At 40.7% G+C, this 18,147-nt stretch overlaps 1 protein-coding gene across 2 annotated transcripts in view; it reads right to left on the bottom strand.

Annotated features, from left to right (window-relative positions):
• The window catches only part of TRIM55 (tripartite motif containing 55), a 34,940-nt gene that overhangs the window by 4,843 nt on the left and 11,950 nt on the right, over nt 1–18,147 (bottom strand). The window contains exons 5-9 of one of the 2 annotated variants that reach the window (XM_064703526.1): nt 15,002–15,235; nt 13,917–13,939; nt 13,700–13,824; nt 12,682–12,923; nt 10,544–10,831 (exon numbers count right to left, since the gene is read on the bottom strand). In XM_064703526.1, coding sequence (XP_064559596.1) covers nt 10,544–10,831; nt 12,682–12,923; nt 13,700–13,824; nt 13,917–13,939; nt 15,002–15,235 — 912 coding nt within the window. The remainder of the gene's footprint in view (nt 1–10,543; nt 10,832–12,681; nt 12,924–13,699; nt 13,825–13,916; nt 13,940–15,001; nt 15,236–18,147) is intronic. The other variant, XM_064703527.1, reaches the window with a different exon arrangement.

The following is an 18,147-nucleotide window of genomic DNA, read 5'->3' as shown; positions in this document are numbered from 1 at the left end:
CTTAGAGGCACATGCACTACCCAGTGCCTTTGCTGCCTCCTCTTTATCCAGCAGGAGAGCAAGGGTGTGAATTTGTTAGAAAGTGCTGGTCTTGGAGAGAGAAGCAGTGAAAATACAGGTTTCTTGCTTCCAGGGTTTCTGTAGCCTCAGAAAATGAGCTAGAAATTAAATTTAATTCCCATTTTTAGCTGGCTTGTTTAGAAACAACCCCCAATGTTGACAAGAACGGGCATGATTAAAAAATGCTAGCTGGTTGCAAAGCAATCACAGAATCTGTAGGCTATGTTTGTCTGCCTCAAATGTCAAGTGTTGCACTGCTGGCACTCAACACTTCCAGGCAGCGGAAACAAAGGGAGCACAACAGGTTATTTTTAAATAGTTTAAACTTTAGTTCAAGCATTTTGTTTTCATATTTTTATGCAGTCTAGCTCCTTCAGCACAACACCTGGCAGCTGTCACGTATATCACAACAATATTGTTTCAAAGCTAAGGGGCTGCTTATTTTGCATGGATCTTTTTTATCAGTGGAAATCAACAGAGCATTCTCCAAAATATTTGTTACAATAACCTGCCACAGAAATACATAAGGTAGCAGTCAAAATTATATGCACAGACAAGCTCCATCAGACACAGAATTAGACACATCACTCTCTTAATAGTGGTCAGCAATTAATTTTAAAAGTCCATTGGGAGGAAATGCCTTTCTTCAAATGATCATCACTATATTACAGTTAACATTATATGGACAATGTCTAATGCAGAGTCTCTTACATAATGATCTCAAAGTGATAAAATATATTTCAGAGGAAAACAGCCCAACTGGCTTATTTTGGTATAGGTTCCATGCATCTCCCACGGGACATGGAAGTCCAGACACTTGAACCTGTGGTGGAAACTGCATTAGAGCATGGTGTGGGAGAGCAGCTTTCTTCTCAGCATTACTTGGGACAAATGACATACAGTTCCCCTATAAAAGTCACCTATTTTTTTCATAACTCAAGGAAGAAAAGGCAGAAATAACATATTTGTGTAATATTTGACCCATTGCTGCACCTCATTGATCCAACTTTTTATTGAGAGTAATTAACTACATATTTGCATGAAATCTAGTCCTCCTACTGGGCAGGAAAATGAAGGAAACCCAAGAGGAGAGTCTTAAATACACATGAATATTAAGGCTGCGTGATCAGAACAGTCTGTCCTGCATTTATCCACACCATTTTTCATTCCTCTAGGAGTGAAGGTTTTTTGGGACCTCCTGATCAATAAGCCTTTACCATTTCTGCTCACTTGCAGCCCTGCTGGAGAGCTCTCTAGCCAATGAAGGATCCTATTGAGAGGCTGCAGGAGTAAGTGCTGGTCACGTACTACACACTGGTCACCAGTGCCAGGAAGCTACTCATGAATACCAGCTCTTCCCTCTTCCTCCTACTGCTGCTTTGTCACACAAATAGATAGGAATTCAGATTAACAAGTTTAATGTGAAGTAAAGACCTTCCAAGAACTTCTCCACGGCAGTAATCAATCTAATCCGTGTTGTAGAAACTTTGCTATTAGCTTTCAGGGAGAAGTGGAAATATAGGAGTGGTTTAACGTCCTATCTGTCTCTGTCAGGCAGAGACAGACTTTCCTTTGACTAACGTGGACTTTTGTATTTCAAAGCTTTTTCTCCCTCTGCAAACGGCACTTTTGGAAATCCAATGAATGACACAGTGATAGTTCAGGCTGTGATTCACCCTGGAGCTCCATTTGTGGGATCAGATAACAGAGCCAGCATAGCTTTGAGGTGTGTAGACACACACATCCCATGCTTGGAGGCTCATCCCAGGCTGCTCACATTGTGAGTAACTGATTGCCCTAGGCTCTCTTAAGCCTGCAGGGGGTGAGAGTGGTGTTTGTGAGCTGTGGGCACAGCACAGCTTCTCTGAGAGAAAAAAAAAGTGGAGATTAGGGACAAAAACCCAGATTGTCAGCTAAAGCAACCTGTTGCCATTCCTTAAAGCCACCACATAACAGAAGAAGAAAGTCTTGGCCACAGTTACAACATTTTTTTCCCTCATCAGCTGTTGCTGCTACCACTTTTTCTTTGTGTGTTCATTTTTCCATGTCTCCAGTTGCCTGAATCTGCTCCTTACTGCAACCACAGCAACTGAAGCTGTTATCCAAGCTATGACTCTGCTCCAAAACCCTGGAATTGCTCAGTGAGTAGCACTGTGATTGCCCAGATGGGTGTCTGTCATGTCAAATCTCACTTTGTAATCTCTGCTTGCCCGTTAGCAGTGCTGGCCTGCTTGCACAGCACTCAGCCAAGTGATGAGCAAGATATTAAATCAAGTTTCCTTCTGTCCATCTCATATTGTTCCCAGGTGAAGTCCAAGGAGCTGTGATAAATTCTGCTCATGGAGCTTTGGATTCAGTCACAGTTATTGACCAGGTATTGACAGGGCATGGAGTACAGATTGCAGTCACTGTCACCAGAGGCAAGCTTGGAACTGACCTGCATCTGGGCAGGCACCAGCTCAATTTTTCTTTAAAAAGAAAATCATTTATTTTATAAAGTTAAATTTTTGAATTTGTGCATCAATATAAAAATGAATGTATTTTAAAAACAAATATTTTGCCAGATGTTGAAGAGGTTCATCAGCACTAATGGGGGAAATGACAGCTATATTTTCTCGGCAAGGCATTTTGTAATAGAATAAGTCATACAGCAAGTGTTTCATCATGAACAAAAACCACTTCTGTGAACAGAAGTGCTGAGCCAGGAGTGTTCTGAGTGACTGATCTGTATTTCGATCACCACCTTCAGTGGCCGAGACAGACTCAGGCAGATTTTATAGGGTGCTCTCTAAATTGAAAAGAGCTGTAAGAAATTCAGATCACTTATCCCCCAGGACTGTGAGCTCCTCATTGTCTGCTCAGTCAAAGGCATGATGTCTCTGTTTGAACATGGTTTGAACATTTCAGCACCTCTTGGCTGGCAGCCAGGGATAACAGGTTTTTTTAATTAGTCACTGGCCTCTTACTTAATGACCTGAGGATTATTGCAAAGATGCCAGGAATATATATCACCTGAAAAGAGATACAAGATTGAATCATCACTCTTTGATATGTCTGTCTCCCCATTTTCCATTTAATTTTGGTTGCACATGGTCTTTATCTCCATTTTAGTCCCCCTGGTCTTTATCTCCATTTTAAAAGCCCAGCAGGTGGGCACTGCAGGGTGCTGCAGCCCAGCCCCAGCCTGCTCACAAGCCTGGAAACCCTGCAAGGGGAAGGATACCCTTCCCAAACATAGGGGTTCAGGCCCAGTTAACTAATTACCACCACTGGGATTTTCAATCAGCTAGGCTGGAATTTAAATGTTGATCCATCTCTAATGCTTACAGGATACCAGTGCTGCATTCCAGAGGTGAGTGAGTGCTGCACTGAAAGCCTGGCCTGTCTCAAGGCAGTAAGATAACTAAGCAAATATCCCAAAAGCAGATGGTTTGTGTAGTTGTGACATGCATCTACCACAATGTGATGTAAACCAGTAACATGATTAAAAAATATTTTTTCTTTACATTCTATTTTCTTTTCCAAACTCCTTAACAATGAGCAGAACAGGTGATGCTTGGAGGAGGAGGCTGAATGGAGGTAGATTTCAGTATTTAAATGAGCTAGTCACAGAAAGACAATGTCTAGGTGAGCATGGCTTTGTATTAATTTCAACAGGAAAAATAATTTTGTCCAAACTGTCATTGTGGAGATCCTTTTACTAGTAATAGACTGAAAAAAAATGAAATATCCATAAATCAGATGGTATCTATGACTCACCAGACAAACAGCAGAGCAGACTATTTGAGGGAAAACTTCAGGTGAAGTATTTGCCACTCATATTAATTATGAGAAACTGTTGTCTGAAATCTGGTCTTAATGCATTGCCCTCACGACTCATCACTGCTGTCTCTGAATCACCCAGATAATTCTCAAAATTAAGGGAGAGGGAGGTGTTAAAAGAGGAACAATCAAGACTTTGCTGATCTCCTCCGCATGTATTGCCAAACTGAGGGGAAAAAAATTCACCTGAAGTACAAAGTCAAGAAACAAAATGGAAATTTACAGGCAAAATTTACCACCAACTGAACATCAGCCTGAATGGCCACAAATGTAGCTGCTATCACTGAGTCCCAACTCACTGAGTCAAGCTACAGAGAAGCAAAGGCAGAATTTCCTGATTGTTAACTGAGTTTCTTGCATCTAATGTTTGTTCAGGTACAGGAATGCTCCACTCCACCCCCCCCCCCACAGTGAAATTTAAGAGATGTTTAGGAAGAAGATTGAAATAGAGTTTGATTTGGGCTTCTACACCAGCTGATTCAAGGGTCTCCTACAAAAAGCTCAGCTTCATGGAGGACAGATGACTCATTTTCATTCAGTCAAACCTTGCAGATATTTTCTAATGGTACAGGAATAAACTCACCAATTTTCCACCTAAGGAAAGGTAAAATACAGATATATAAAGACCTAGATAGCAAATATCAAGTTGATTTTTGCTGTCTGCAGTCCTGGATCTTTCATTAGCACTAAACACCCTTGTTGCAGGGAGCAGAGAGCCTTTGCAGCAGCAGCTGGTGTCTTGGAAGAGAGCTACCTGGGCCATGCCCGTGGCTGATGCTAATAAACTCCTTGTTCTGCTCTGGAGGAAACTGTGGGAAGGTGTGTTGGGAATGGAGACCCTTTCTTAGCCCCATTCCTGCAAGATCCAGCCTCACAAGACTGCCTCCTCTTGAGCAAGAAATCCCTCTTGGGACAGCTGGCTTGAAGTGGGTGCTTGTCTTCCTCACCTGAGCACATTGGCAAGAATGAGTTTCCAATTTGGTGAAGAGAACATTTCTTATTTGTGTTCTGCTGCCATGCTTGTGCAAACACTCCAGAGCAGCACTGTGCTAAAATGTGGGACCATGCCTTTTGTACCCTGATGGAAAAGTGGAGGTATGTGAACAAAGAGCACAGTGCAATCTCTTGGCCTTATTGTGGCTTTCAATGATCTTATTTTGTTCATGTTGTCTGCACATTGACATGACAACCAATCAGCTAAAACTTAGCTAAATACTGACTTCTCTGATGTGATTTAAAGATGTTTCATGGGAAAAAAAAAAAAAAAAAGAAAGGATCACCAGCTGAAATTAAAGTATTCAGCAGCAGGGCAAAGAGAACTACAGTACATGAATACAGAGAAGACTGTCCTTATGGTAATTCTGGCAGATGGCATAAGGTTGCAAGAAAGTAATAGAAAATTTTAAAACTAATGAAACAAGATTAGCATAGGCCATTCCATTAGTATTTCTCCTCCCAAACAGTTCAGTCCTGATTATATTTTATATCCTCGTGGAATTAAAGAACTGTACTTGCTGCCTGCGGAGGGAAATTAGATCAGGCTACTGTTTGTGGATGATTAACTTGCATTTCATTTCAGACTAAATGTACATACACTGGAGTCCTTTGGAGCCACAGACAGACTCTTTTCTTTTCTGAATTTGAGCAACGGGATGCAGGGTCCAGTACTTCATTTTAGCTGAAATAAAATGGGTAACCACACACAGAGCCAAACCAAGACTTTAATGAATGCTCACAAATTTATATGGTTTCACTCCATGAAAGATGTTGCCAACAAAATATGATCAGGGAAAGTTGTGGGACTCTGTTTCTCCCTGCTGTCTGTGTCACCCAGCACTAATACAGCCCTCCCCATGGAGCCAAGGCAGTTCATTGATGCTATTCCTGCTCCCCATGCTGTAATCATTTGCTGCTGGTTGTCATCTCCCGAGGCTCAGACCTCCCCAGCTTCAGACACCGAGCAGGGGCAGCTGGGCTGGGAGCAATGTCACCTCACGCTCAGCAGGCAGGTGGGACGGGTGCCAAGGGACAAGCAGCAGCTGCTGCTGAACTTGCTCTGACTGGAGATGCCTCTCTTTCTCTGTCAGAGGCAGAAGCAGCCCGTGGTGACCACATTGCTGACTTAGGCACTCCCCAAAGGAGGATGAAGCTGTCTGATGCAGAGTTACCTATTTTGTTCATGCTGAATAATCTTCTTTTGGCCTTTCTTACACCAAACAATCTGCACACCTGTGGGCTATGGCTCTTGTTGCCTTATCTCTGCTCTCACACTCTGGAGGAAATTTAGAGATGCATCAATACAATTTCTTAGAGTGACATGACCCTTAAATAAAGTAAATGTTGGGAATTAATAGGGGAACTGATCTCTTTTTGCTGCTGAAAAACAACGAAAACCCTATTGGTGCATTCTGTTAAAAGAGCCTGAAAATAAATTATATGCTGCTCTTATGATGAGAGTCATGCAGGTTTATATTATTATTTTAAATAATCATACAGTTATTCAAAGTAATTTTGTTATTTGGCTTTTGGGGCTTATCACACAAAGGAACAAGGGCAGTGACCTGATCTTTCATATGAAAAATGAAGACACATAAACTGTCTAACCAGACACCTCACTATGCATGGAGAATAAGACCATTTTTATGCAAATAGAATCTGAGACCAAAATGTCTTTTTCCTTCACCTCCTTTTTACTTCATTATTAAATAAATCATAAAGATGTCACTAGAGACCACACAGAAAGAGGTCTCGAATAGTAGAAATAAGAGCTTTCTGCCTTTATCTATTTTCAATTTTAAAAGGTATTCTGAATTTGAAAAATAGGGAGAGGGGAAAAAAAGCATGGTGCTCTTCAAATGCCTGATTTCCCAGGAATAAAAACAACCTCTATGTCCTTTAGTAATAATACAAGTTTTCAAAACCAAGCACAAGTAAATGAAGATTAAACTATGGTCCATGAACTTAATTGAGATTCACATCATCCAATGCTCTTCAAATTCAAATTACTACCAGACAGTGAATCTTTTTGGCTAATTTATGCAACTAAAGTTTAGATGATAACTTCTTCCCTCTCTCTTTTAATTATTTTAATTGAGAGTTATTCTTCAGTCATAGTGCTGGAAGTTCTGCACACAAAAGCTGAATAATAATTTGTCACTTTTCGTAGATGCTCCATATCATGTACAATGCTGAGACCACCGTGCAGAAAGTGAGCAGGGAAAACCAATCATCTTTGTGTTGAAGAATAGATTAACACTGAATTTGTCTGCCATTTGAGCAAATACCCAAAGCTAACTACAGCTGGTTTGAGTCAGGTTTTTGGTTTTCAGTAAACAACATTGAATATCCTGTTATAATACAGAATTCTCTGTAGATCAGTCATATCACACTGAAAATTGAACACACATGTATGTCTTACCTAAGGGAGGCACAAATTTGGAGCTGGAAGATAGTCATGGATATTGTCTACCAAAAAAGGGGTTACTCCAGAAGAGATGTTAAGGAATACTTAAGGTTTAGATTACAGAGTTTGTATTTGGGACAACTTCATTTGGTAGTGAAGTTCTTAGTCCTTGACCTTGTGGATATTTCAGCTCTTAATGTGACCTAAGGAAAAAAAGCCTTTGTCTAGATTGGGTGGGATTCCTGTAAATGCTGCATTTCAGGGCCATGATTGGTGCTCCATGCTCACTGGGAATGTGGGAGATAGCTTTGAATGGCAGTGGGACGTGAAGGGAATGTGGGGTGTGCTGTGTGAGCTGGGGTGTGAAGGACCCTTTCCAATATGCCCATGGGGACCTCTGGAGAGTGGGGCTTGAGCCATCCACCCAAGGGAGCACAGGTGATTTGCTTTCTGTGGTGATCCTGGCAGCAGGATTATTCAGTGGATTTGTCTTCCTGACCTCAACCCCTCTGATGCGAATTATTACTCTCCAGCTCTTCCTCCCCTACTTGTTGGACTGAACAAGCTTGGTATTCTTCATATCTGTCAATCAACAGATTCTCCATCCTGCTGGTCATCTGAACAGCAACTGAAATACAAGCCCATATATCTGCAAGAGTAAATGTCTCTTTTCACTTTGAACCAAGGAGATGCAATATTTAACCATGCAGGAGTAAGCTGAAGGGTGGCATTTGTGATGAGGAAGAAATGATTTAGGCAGCTCATGTTGTGAACTAGCATGATGTCTTTGGATAGGAAGAAAGGGGAAAAGTCCTTTAAAGCTATAGAGGAACATCACCAGATACACTATTTGAGCTGTTAGTTAGTGGTAAAATGAAATATTTCCTACCCATGAAAGTACAAATCATGTATTGAATCAGATTCCAAAGACGATGTAGTATGATAAGAAATGCCAAAAGTGTTATGCAGAATGCTAACTCCTGTGAGAAAATAAGAAGAGTGCTTCACCAGTGTTGTCATCACATGAAGTACTCATTATCACTATGTTCTGTCAAAAAGCTCTGTTTCCACAGCACTTTTCCATGATATACTTTAATTAGAGGAAGGGAGTAAATACAGTGGTGTGAAGAACATCAGCTGGGGTTTAAAAAAAAAAAAGGGAATATAGCACTTCAGAGTGGGTTGAGTAAAATCACATGCAGGAAAAATACAAAGTTGAAGTTCACATAGCTGAAAATGATCACTGCCCCATGACAGCAGTCATTTCCTTTGTGACAGACACATCTCAGCTCAAATCCTTAAACCTGATCACAGCATCATCTCAGGGCATCACTCTCACTCAGACACTCTGCTCTTTCTATTCTTCTGCACATTTCTGCTTCTTGTGCTTTCCTATCTCTTGCTGTGTCTCCGGCCCATTGGCAATCTCATCCTTAGCTGTTTCCCCTGCTCCTTTCTCCCACATCCCCAGAACCATGAGCTACTCTACTCAACATTCTCCTCCTCCTTCCAAAATGCCAGTGTCACCTGTGATCTGGGAAAATAGTGAGATGCAGCAACCCCAAACTCGCATGCCAACAGGAACTGACATGTTTTCTATGTGCCTGGTTTTGCTCCTGGTACTCAATGAAGAAAGCTGGGTACCAGACTGCTGTTGTTTTTCAGACAGCTGCCCACATCAAACACAAGTTTTGTTCCTTTTCTTCTTGGTGGGCCTGAGGGACACAGACCTCACTTAGGCAAGCTCCCAGGAAATTAACCTAGTACAGAACTTACCTACCTATGGTGAGGTTAGGCTGCCTGGTCATCAGTGTAACTGATAAAAGGAAACAGCTCTTAGGAAAGCTAAGAGGAGACAATAAGTTTCACTGTGAATTTACTTGTTGCCAGCTCATTTTGAGTATACTTAAGAAAAAAATGTCAGAGTAGATTTGATAATTTTAAAGTACTTTTCGTTTTAATTCCACTCAAATATTCCCAAATAAAACCCTGACTTGAAAAATAGCCACTGAAATTTAGTGGTCAGATGTTGCTTTTGTTAAGAAAGTCAGCAAAGTCAGCCACCACATTTAAGTATCACTGACTGAAATCTCTAGCAGAAATTCCCCTTTTATCATATCTCTGTTAATTCCTTCTCTTAACTTTTTGCCTGGAACATGATTGTTTATCTATTGTCATACAATTGCAGCCTATATAGCTGCTTATGTATGCTATATAGTCATCTCCAGACTTAAAGGAAACAGCATGAAATACTTAATACCCACTTTTTCTTTCTCTCTCTCACAGACACAGACACACAATCTCCTCTCATTGCACATATACAGGTAATTGCTTTGTTAAAACATGCAGCTAGGACCTGTAAATTATTATGGTTTGTTTTACAGTGCTGCTCATGGGCTGGTAACCAGACACTGGAGCAGAACCTGGTGTAGTGTGCAAATCCTTGCACAGATCCCTCAACTCTGTTCCTTGTGTCTTTGGGCCATGTGGAGTTTGTATACATGTGCTGAAGGAGGATTATTCAAATTCAGGTTATACCAATTCTAATATTGTAATTTTAAGGAAAACATCCTGCTATACTCAACACATCAGTATCTGTTATCCCACTCATGCTGCTGAGTGTCTAACACTGAACTGAAATGTATTTTCTTCACGCTCTCTTTTAATCGAGTCTCAAGAATCCTTGGAGCAAACCCTCTGCCACAGATCTGAACCCAGGAAACCCCACTCCTTACTGAGAGGCAACCAACAACGCAGGAAGGCTCTGGGTGTTTGCATAGCTTCATGTTCACATGGGGAAGCACTCCAGGTGCAGCCACAGAGCTGCGGAAGGCAAAGCCAAGCCATAGCTGCTCAACCAGTCACGGTAGGGCAGCACATACACGGACTGTCAGCAGGTGATGAGAGTAATCTCATGCACAGGATTTCTCTGCCAGTAACACATGCAAATATCTGATGTGCAGAGACATCACTGGCCTCTCCAATAGCTCCGGTGTGTGAGTAATTTGGATAGCAGCTGGCACAAGCAAGGTGCACTGGCAGGTAAGCGCAAGCAACCACCAGCATGCTGCTTCGAAGCTATAGTCAGCCTGTCACACATTGAACCATCTATAAATCCAGTTTGTGCTGCTCTCACATGTTTGAAATTGCTCTTATTTTTTAGCATGCAGAGGAAAATGACGCGACATTTTCCTTAACATTGCTGTTCCCGCCTTGCTGCACGTCCCAGCCCTCTGGGGTGGCTTTGGGAGCACTGACCTTGGATGTCGCTGCAGTGGCATTACTTTCCTTACCACTCCCTGCTGCACTCTCCTCGATTGTTGCTGCTGTCAGGGCTTCTGCCTTCTTTGCACTTGTTTCCAGAGAAACAGGAGTCCCTACTTTCCCCAGCCCGCTCACCGGGCTTGAGCTTGGGCTGCTTGGTTGCCGTGACTGGGATTTATACCAGCTAGGGTAAAACAGGGGATCCGTGGGTTCTGCTGGGGCCGGCACTTGGGTGTCAGACTCGGGAGTCTGTTGAGAACCACTTGGTGTCACAACAACATCCTTAAGCAGGACAGATAAAGAGAAGAACAAGCAGAGTGCACCACGTTACCTTCCTGCTGTAGCCACATTGTTCTGTGTGTTGTGTTTGTTAGATAGCACTGCAAGGCATAGGTTTGTTCTACTAATATGATCTGAAAGAATTGCAATCAAAATTCAAAGCAAAAGCAACTATCATTTGAATAACACAGACAACAGAAAGAAAATAAATGAACCCAAAAATACAACAGGAGGGTAGAACTAGCTGGGAAGGGGGTGCTACCTGAGAAAGGAGTGAGCAATGGGTTCCTCCATTCAGATAAACCCTCAATTCAATCCTAAAAAACTTAAATTCTGCATGAGAGTCTCACGAACCCATACCAGCCATGAATGACAGGTGTAGGTACCTTCAGATGGCTTGTTGGGTTTTAGGTTAAGAATAACACTTTTGCCAAGGGGTCTGTTGATACAAGCAGCAGAATAAAGGGAATACTGGAGAGAAGCATTTGCCCACAAGCCTTGCCATCAATGCTGTAAGCCAAGCACTGTTGCTCTGCCAGGAAGAGGAGCAGCCAGATGAACTGCACCTCTACCTGCATCAAGCTCTTGGGGTTTCTGCACACACAGTCTGCTATCACCACTGCATTTCTGCTTTGCCTTTTTACATCAGAAGGCAAAAACTCAAATACAGGTATCCCCCACACCACAACACCCACATACCATGTCTGACTCCATGCCTGACTCTCCTAATGGCATTTTACAATTTCTAAAGCAGCATGCTGTACCTTTCTCACCTAAACCTAGAAATTAGAGAATTCTTCTAGGTGGGCAGAACTGCGTATGCCTAGTTCTTGTTTGCATAAAACCCTGCATCAGTCAAGGAGCAGAAGTTTAGTTAAGTGAGAAAATCTTCAAATTTTGATTTAATCAGTAAAGCCTGATTTAAGAGCATCATCACATGACTGGTGAAAACTCACACGTGTTTTTAGATCAAAGAAAGAATGAATCTATAATATTTATTTTCACTTGTTTTAGGTAGGGAGCTTCCTACAATCAAAGAGCCTTTGTGTGCTTTCTTGTTTTCACATAGGCCTTTTCAAATATATTCACAGCAGCCTTTACCCCTCAGCAACTTCACTGAGCAAATTGTCTAAGAGAAGAATTTGTTAAGTTAATGCTATGCAAGGCAAACTAAAGTAGCACATGAAGCATATTTTTAATGTACATCTTTTAGAATATGCAGCAATTATAGTCTCATTCTAATCAAATTCCCTAAGAAAAGTGTTGGCCTAAAATATTCACACCCTGAACCTGTTTGCTGTCAGGTTGTAAGAGGCAGTTTCCTCTTCTGTTTGGTGTATGATATTCCTGCATCTAGCTAGACATATCCCAGGGATGATCAGAGCAGAAGGCAGCAAGCGCCATTCACAGAAAACAGATTAGAAGTATAATCTAAAAACTGGTGGTGGAAAGCTTCCTAAATCCAGAGGGAATGCCAAATTCTCTTGGTATAAATATTTTAACAATCATCTCATTTATAACAGTTAGTCTGAGTTAAATCACAGCAAGCAGAACATTCGTTGTAATGTACTTAACTCCCAAATGGAGTCTTTTTTATTTATCACTTATGTATCCCATATATATCTTAATTTATCTAGCAGCTAATTTTTTGCTTATCAGGTGACACATGCACATGTTGAAGTAAAGTTGCATATATGTGTACAAGGGCAATAAATAATTTTGCCCTGCAGTGCATTGACTCCCTTAGCCCTGCTCCTGAGTCATGGTGCCCACAGGACACAGGGGAGAATTTCTGGCTCTGCCAGGTGCACTCAGCAAAGCTGGCAGGGCAGTGGGGCAGCACAGACATTTACCTGACCAGCTGGGGCAGCCAGCACTGGCGCTGGAGTGGGTTCAGCCTGGGGCTCTCCCCCTGCACTCTGTGCTTCAGGGTCCTGCTGAGGTGCCTGTGGTGCTCCCTCTGACCCTTCCTCTTCCACCTCCTCCTCCTCTTCCTCCTCTTCCTCCTCTTCCTCCTCTCCTGATGACTCTGTGTGGACTTGACCCAAGCCTTCGCCATCCTCTGTCTCCTCCTCTTCTTCTTCTCCCTCCTCCTCTGACAGAACACGTGTAAAATGACAGGATGAGCACCATGTGAAGAGTTCAGTCTTTAGGTAATTAAAAAGCCATTTGCAATTGCATGGCAAAGTCACAGACAATCTTCTGCCTGGCAGAGAGGTTGGTGAGGAGCCTGCTCCCACCATCCTGGACTGGGCACTGCCATGGACCTGCCAGCTTTGGGGCAGGGAAGACACTGAACACGCACACTGGTTAAAATCTTAAGCTGTCCCTTTCCATGGGAAGGAGGACAGAAATTCCTGTCAATGCAGTTATCCTCATGAGGAATGTGCAGCACTGCCCTGCACATTTTTGGGGAGAGGCTACCTGGGATCTGACACAATCTGTCATGAGAAAAGTCCTTCTTCCAATTCTAGGTATATGTTTGTTTTAATGCCATTGAAGCTGTGCTCATAATTCTTTACTGGGTCAGTGCTTTGAATGCATGACTGGAAGTCTGAGATACCAACATGCCTAAACCAGACTGTCAAACTTGGTCAAACTGTTGCTTTTGTGCCATCTGACAAATCCTGTGGTCTGCAATCATGGCTCAGGTTGTTTCCAGAGGAAGGCCTCTAACACTGCATTTTCTTTTTTATAATCTCGCTTGTTATCCTAAAAAATGTGCAGGGTCATCCCTGCACTTTAGAGTAATAAATCTAGATTTTATTATAATTGATACATAATGCTTTGGTTACATTTTGACATAGAGAGAAATATCTGATTTGATCTTTTCTACTCAGTATGATCATTTTGGTGAAATAAATTACATACCTCTGTCAAAATCAATTTCTCGTATTATTTTTTCTTCTCTACTGAGGTTCACTGTGAATTGGTTCATATTCTCATACCCATCCTCTATTTTTTCCATTTGAAATCCTTTAGAAGCTTCAGTAATTCTAAAATAGAAGTTGGTTATTGTCATTGGATTTGAAGATAAATTTATAAATTGTGATTATAAAAAACAAGAGTCTCAAGTTTAAATACTTACTTTTGTAGCAATGTTTTGGCATTCTGTAGAAACAAAAAAGAAATAACTGAATTCATAAATGATTCAATTTTCTCAGAGATTTTATGCATTGAGAAATAATTCTTACAATATCAGCTTTTAAAAGTACTAATAATAATTTAATAAGTTACAGCCATGACATCCAGGAATAAGATGAAATTTGGATGGTAATTAGCATACAGCTGAGTAAACCTTTTAGTTCTTCAAAGATGTTTTAATTAAAACAGGAATATGATGGGAAACATGCAGAGCTGATAGGAATGAACTCCAAAAGGAAATTTTTTTCCTCTTTTTTTTTTTGGTTGTGTTTGTGGTGAAAAGCATTTGGTCTGTTACCCTCTTTTGGAGACACAAAATTCTATTTGTCTCGGAAGAATATTGTACTCTTCAAAGGCAATTATTTGATGAAAGTAAGTGTTGGTTGTTTTAATTTGGTTTTGTTTGTAGTTGGTTTGGGTGTTTTGTTTTCTTTTCTTTTCTTTTGTAGAAAATGCCATTCCAGCCTTTAATATAGAGGAATTGTAAAATTGCAGGACAGAAATTCTACACAAATGAATTCATTGGATGGGCTGCTAATGGCTCCCTACTCACCTCTGTTAAATTTACAGTAAGAAAACAAAAGACAAAAAAATAAGTAAAGGTATCAAAATGTAGCTTAGCGCACAAATTATTGAAAAGTTAATAATTTTGTCAATTTACAAGTGAAACCCATAATTCTCAGAAGATCATGTACACATGAACATTTTGTCCCACCATGGTATTGGTGGGAAAATAAAGATTACCTGGAAAATGTTTGAATTTCTATTTCTTCCAAGGGGACCAGAAATTCATACACAGGATAGTATATTTTGTTGCAAATAGCAAATACTCATATTCTTGATTTGGATACTATTCACAAGAAGAGTAGTTATTTGTCTGAGCTGATTCAGGTGTTTAAAAAAAATGAGTTTGTATACATGATCACTTGAAGATAAATGAACTCTGAATAGGCCTACAATTGAGAAATGCTTAAATAATATATCAATAAACCATCATTCTTTTTCTGTCTTGATTTATAGACTTTATACCTGCAAAAACACAGCCATTTCTGGTTCTTCCATGAACTGGATTCCTGATTCAACCAGTTTTGAGACAGCTTCCAAGTGATCCGCATACTTCTTCATCAGGGATCGGACGTGTTCCAGTTTCTCCTCTTGGGTTCTAGTGATTATTTGTGTCATCTCATTTTTTCTTTCTTCCAGTACAGAATAGAGATAATCAAATTTTTCACACAACTGTTCTTTCTGTCGTTTGCAGCATTCCTGTGAATCATTTGGTTTATGTTAAACATGTTATGTTCTTAAAAGGGTTTCTATTTTTACAGTTACTTGGAAGCATTTTCATCAAAGAAATTCCTCTTTCTGAACAGTGCAAAGGATTCTGAATGACCCCAGAGACTTTTATAATTTTCAAAGTCCAAGCTGTTGGAACAAAAGTTTAAAAACTCTTCTCAAACTCTGAGTTTCAAGCCACTGAAAGCCCCCAAACAGGTTATTGTATAACTTGTGAGTCTGCTAAAAAAAGTAAAAAGGTATTTATGATGTCTGTAGTGATACATCAAAGTCTGCAGAAAAAGTAAAAGCTGCCACCGTATTAGCAGCTGGGTCCATTTGCGTGAACAGAATGGTTTTAAAAGGAGTGAGCATCTCAAACAGCTCTGGAGAATTTTCTTTTTCTGCCAGAGTACCTGGAACAATCCTGGCTGGGCTTGATTTTCACATACGCCCTTTTAGACTCTATTTGGACAAGGGGTGTCCATTATGTTCCATTTACTGTGCACTGAATGAGGTAGAGGTTCTGCAAAGAAAATGGGGTGTGACAGAAGCACAAAGACAAGAAGGAGGAATCAGATTCCAACCGGATGTTCACGCACTGATTTTCACACAGTTTCTTGAGACACTGCTATTGTCCCTCCAAGCAGAGAGCAGCATCTTTCACTGAGCTAGGAGGATGGGTTTGATGACTGCTGCATTGAGCGCTCTCTCAAAAGAACAGACTACGCTTGTGAAGGAGGGTTTATGGGGAGGAAATGGGGGATAGATTATATATAATGTCTAAGGTCTACCAAAGAGAAGTACTTGAGTCATCTGTGTGCCCCAGGGCATGACTTTATTGTGGTTAGACCTGGTTGTGGATGGTGTTGATTATTTAAATCTCTTTCCTAGGAACTGAGGCTGAATCGATTCCTCATCTTTGTCCCTTGAGGCATAATGCTGAGATTCTGGCAGCACAGGATTATTAACAGCCCCACAGAACTTTAGATAGTGATGACTTATTATTCACAGCACTTGACCAGAGAGAATCCCACTTTTTTCCTTGACTTTCAGCCAGAGCTCATTCCTATAAGTGGTATCATGAGCTCTGTATCAAAGGAGAAAGCCTTTCAAAGATCTGCATTTGGCTAAAATTCACTGTCTGCATGAGGGCAGAGAGGGGATTGAATGCACAGCTTGATGCATTAACCCAAGTATCCACCTCTGCTTCCCAATGACGAGGGCTAGGCTAAACAGGCACTCCTTGCAGGGGGTACAGGCTTGTCCTGCCCTTCTAGGAGTCCTTGTCACTTCCCAGAAATTCCTGATTAGTGCGATTACAGGGTGGAGTTAAGGAAGTTTTCAAACCAAGTGGGTCATGGTTTCTGAGTGTCCTTCTATGTTCAGATCTCAAACAATCTTCTCCCACTCCTCTCCTAGCTTTCTCCCCATGAGATGTTGTTCAGATCACTTGGAAAACAACCCTTATTTCGAGACAGGTGTGTGCTATCTTTGTCATTTGACACAGGACAAATGTTAGGGGAAGAAGAGCAAGCAAGCTATAGCAGGGTGCTCTGAGAGATCCTTCCCTGTCTTTAAGCACTAATAGATAGTATTTCCTGCCAGCAGATATTACAGAGTTGTGAATCTCATGAGTGAGAGTGCAAAACAGGTTTTTAACTGCAAATGCTGAAATATTTCTGAAATATTATCTTTCTGCATAAAAAGTTCCCATATGAAGCCTCTGCCTGATGGAATTACTCTAATCAGATTCTGTGTAATGAAAGAGGTTAACAAATACATGACTTTGCATTCTAAAAAGTTCTCAGCCTTTTTGTTTTTTAAAGCACAGCTACATCAAAAACAAAGGAGTCCTTGCTACTGAGCATGAATCTCACTGCTTGTTCCAAAGGACCTGTATTGACTGGCCTATGCCCTTAGCATTTGAAAAAAACACTATAATTTTCCCTTTGTTATTAGACTCATTTACAGAGCTAAACAGAACCTAATTATTGATTATAGTTTTCCGGTATTTAGCATTTTAAATTCCTTTCTCAATTTTCAGTATAATATGGGAATTAGGTCGACTCTTCAATCAGTTAAAAGCTGTACAAGTATTTTGTGCTTTTTCTGGTTTTCAAGGTTGGACAGGAGCAGTGGCTAAATGTAGAACTATAGACTATTACTTATTCCAGCTAAATGTAAAATGATTTTCTGCTAAAGCAGATATTTATTGTTCTCTACAAAGTGTTAAGCAGAAAGAAGAGACAATCCTGGATTGTGTTATTTCCATGTGTAAACATTTCTGAGTTCCAGCTGTAGTCTCTTGTCCTCAAGGACAAACTGATGTCAATTCAGACAAATCTCTTGCATAGTAGGAAATGTGATTTGCTTGAAATGTAGCATGGAAGTGCCAAGGTAAACTCTAAGATCTGTTTTCTGCAATCTTTGACTTTAGAGGTGAAAAGCCTGATAAAACATCAGAAGGTAAAATGGCTGCATTTTCTTGGGGTTTGACTTTAAAGGTTAGATTTTAAACTGAGTGGATGACTCTGAGGAAGCTAGTTTCAGAAGCTGTTGTATTTTTAAGGTATTTTTAGCACAGTGTTTTCTCCATACATCAGACTAGGTGTTTGAAGATTTGTTTCTGGTTCAGCTAGTTCAGCTTAAATGAGTGTAAGCTTTTGCTTTTGTGTAATTCTAATTTCTGCAGTTAACCTACTTGAAAGGCTTATTTCTGTCTGCAAAGTCCTGATAGCAGCCAATTTCATCTTTGCAGTGTGAAGGCTTCCCAGCTACAAAGTTCTGACTGCCATTAATGTGCTCTCTCTTTCACTTGGGCCAATGGATTTGTGTTCTTTGAAACAAACTCAGACATTTTCTGTTCCTTCTTGCTTAGAATTGTGTGCATCGATTGTATA

Source organism: Zonotrichia leucophrys, chromosome 2 (assembly GCF_028769735.1).
Source record: "Zonotrichia leucophrys gambelii isolate GWCS_2022_RI chromosome 2, RI_Zleu_2.0, whole genome shotgun sequence".
In the NCBI taxonomy this organism is placed as follows: Eukaryota; Metazoa; Chordata; class Aves; order Passeriformes; family Passerellidae; genus Zonotrichia; species Zonotrichia leucophrys.
Note: the sequence above shows the minus strand (reverse complement) of the source record. Positions and strands in the feature narration are given on the sequence as shown.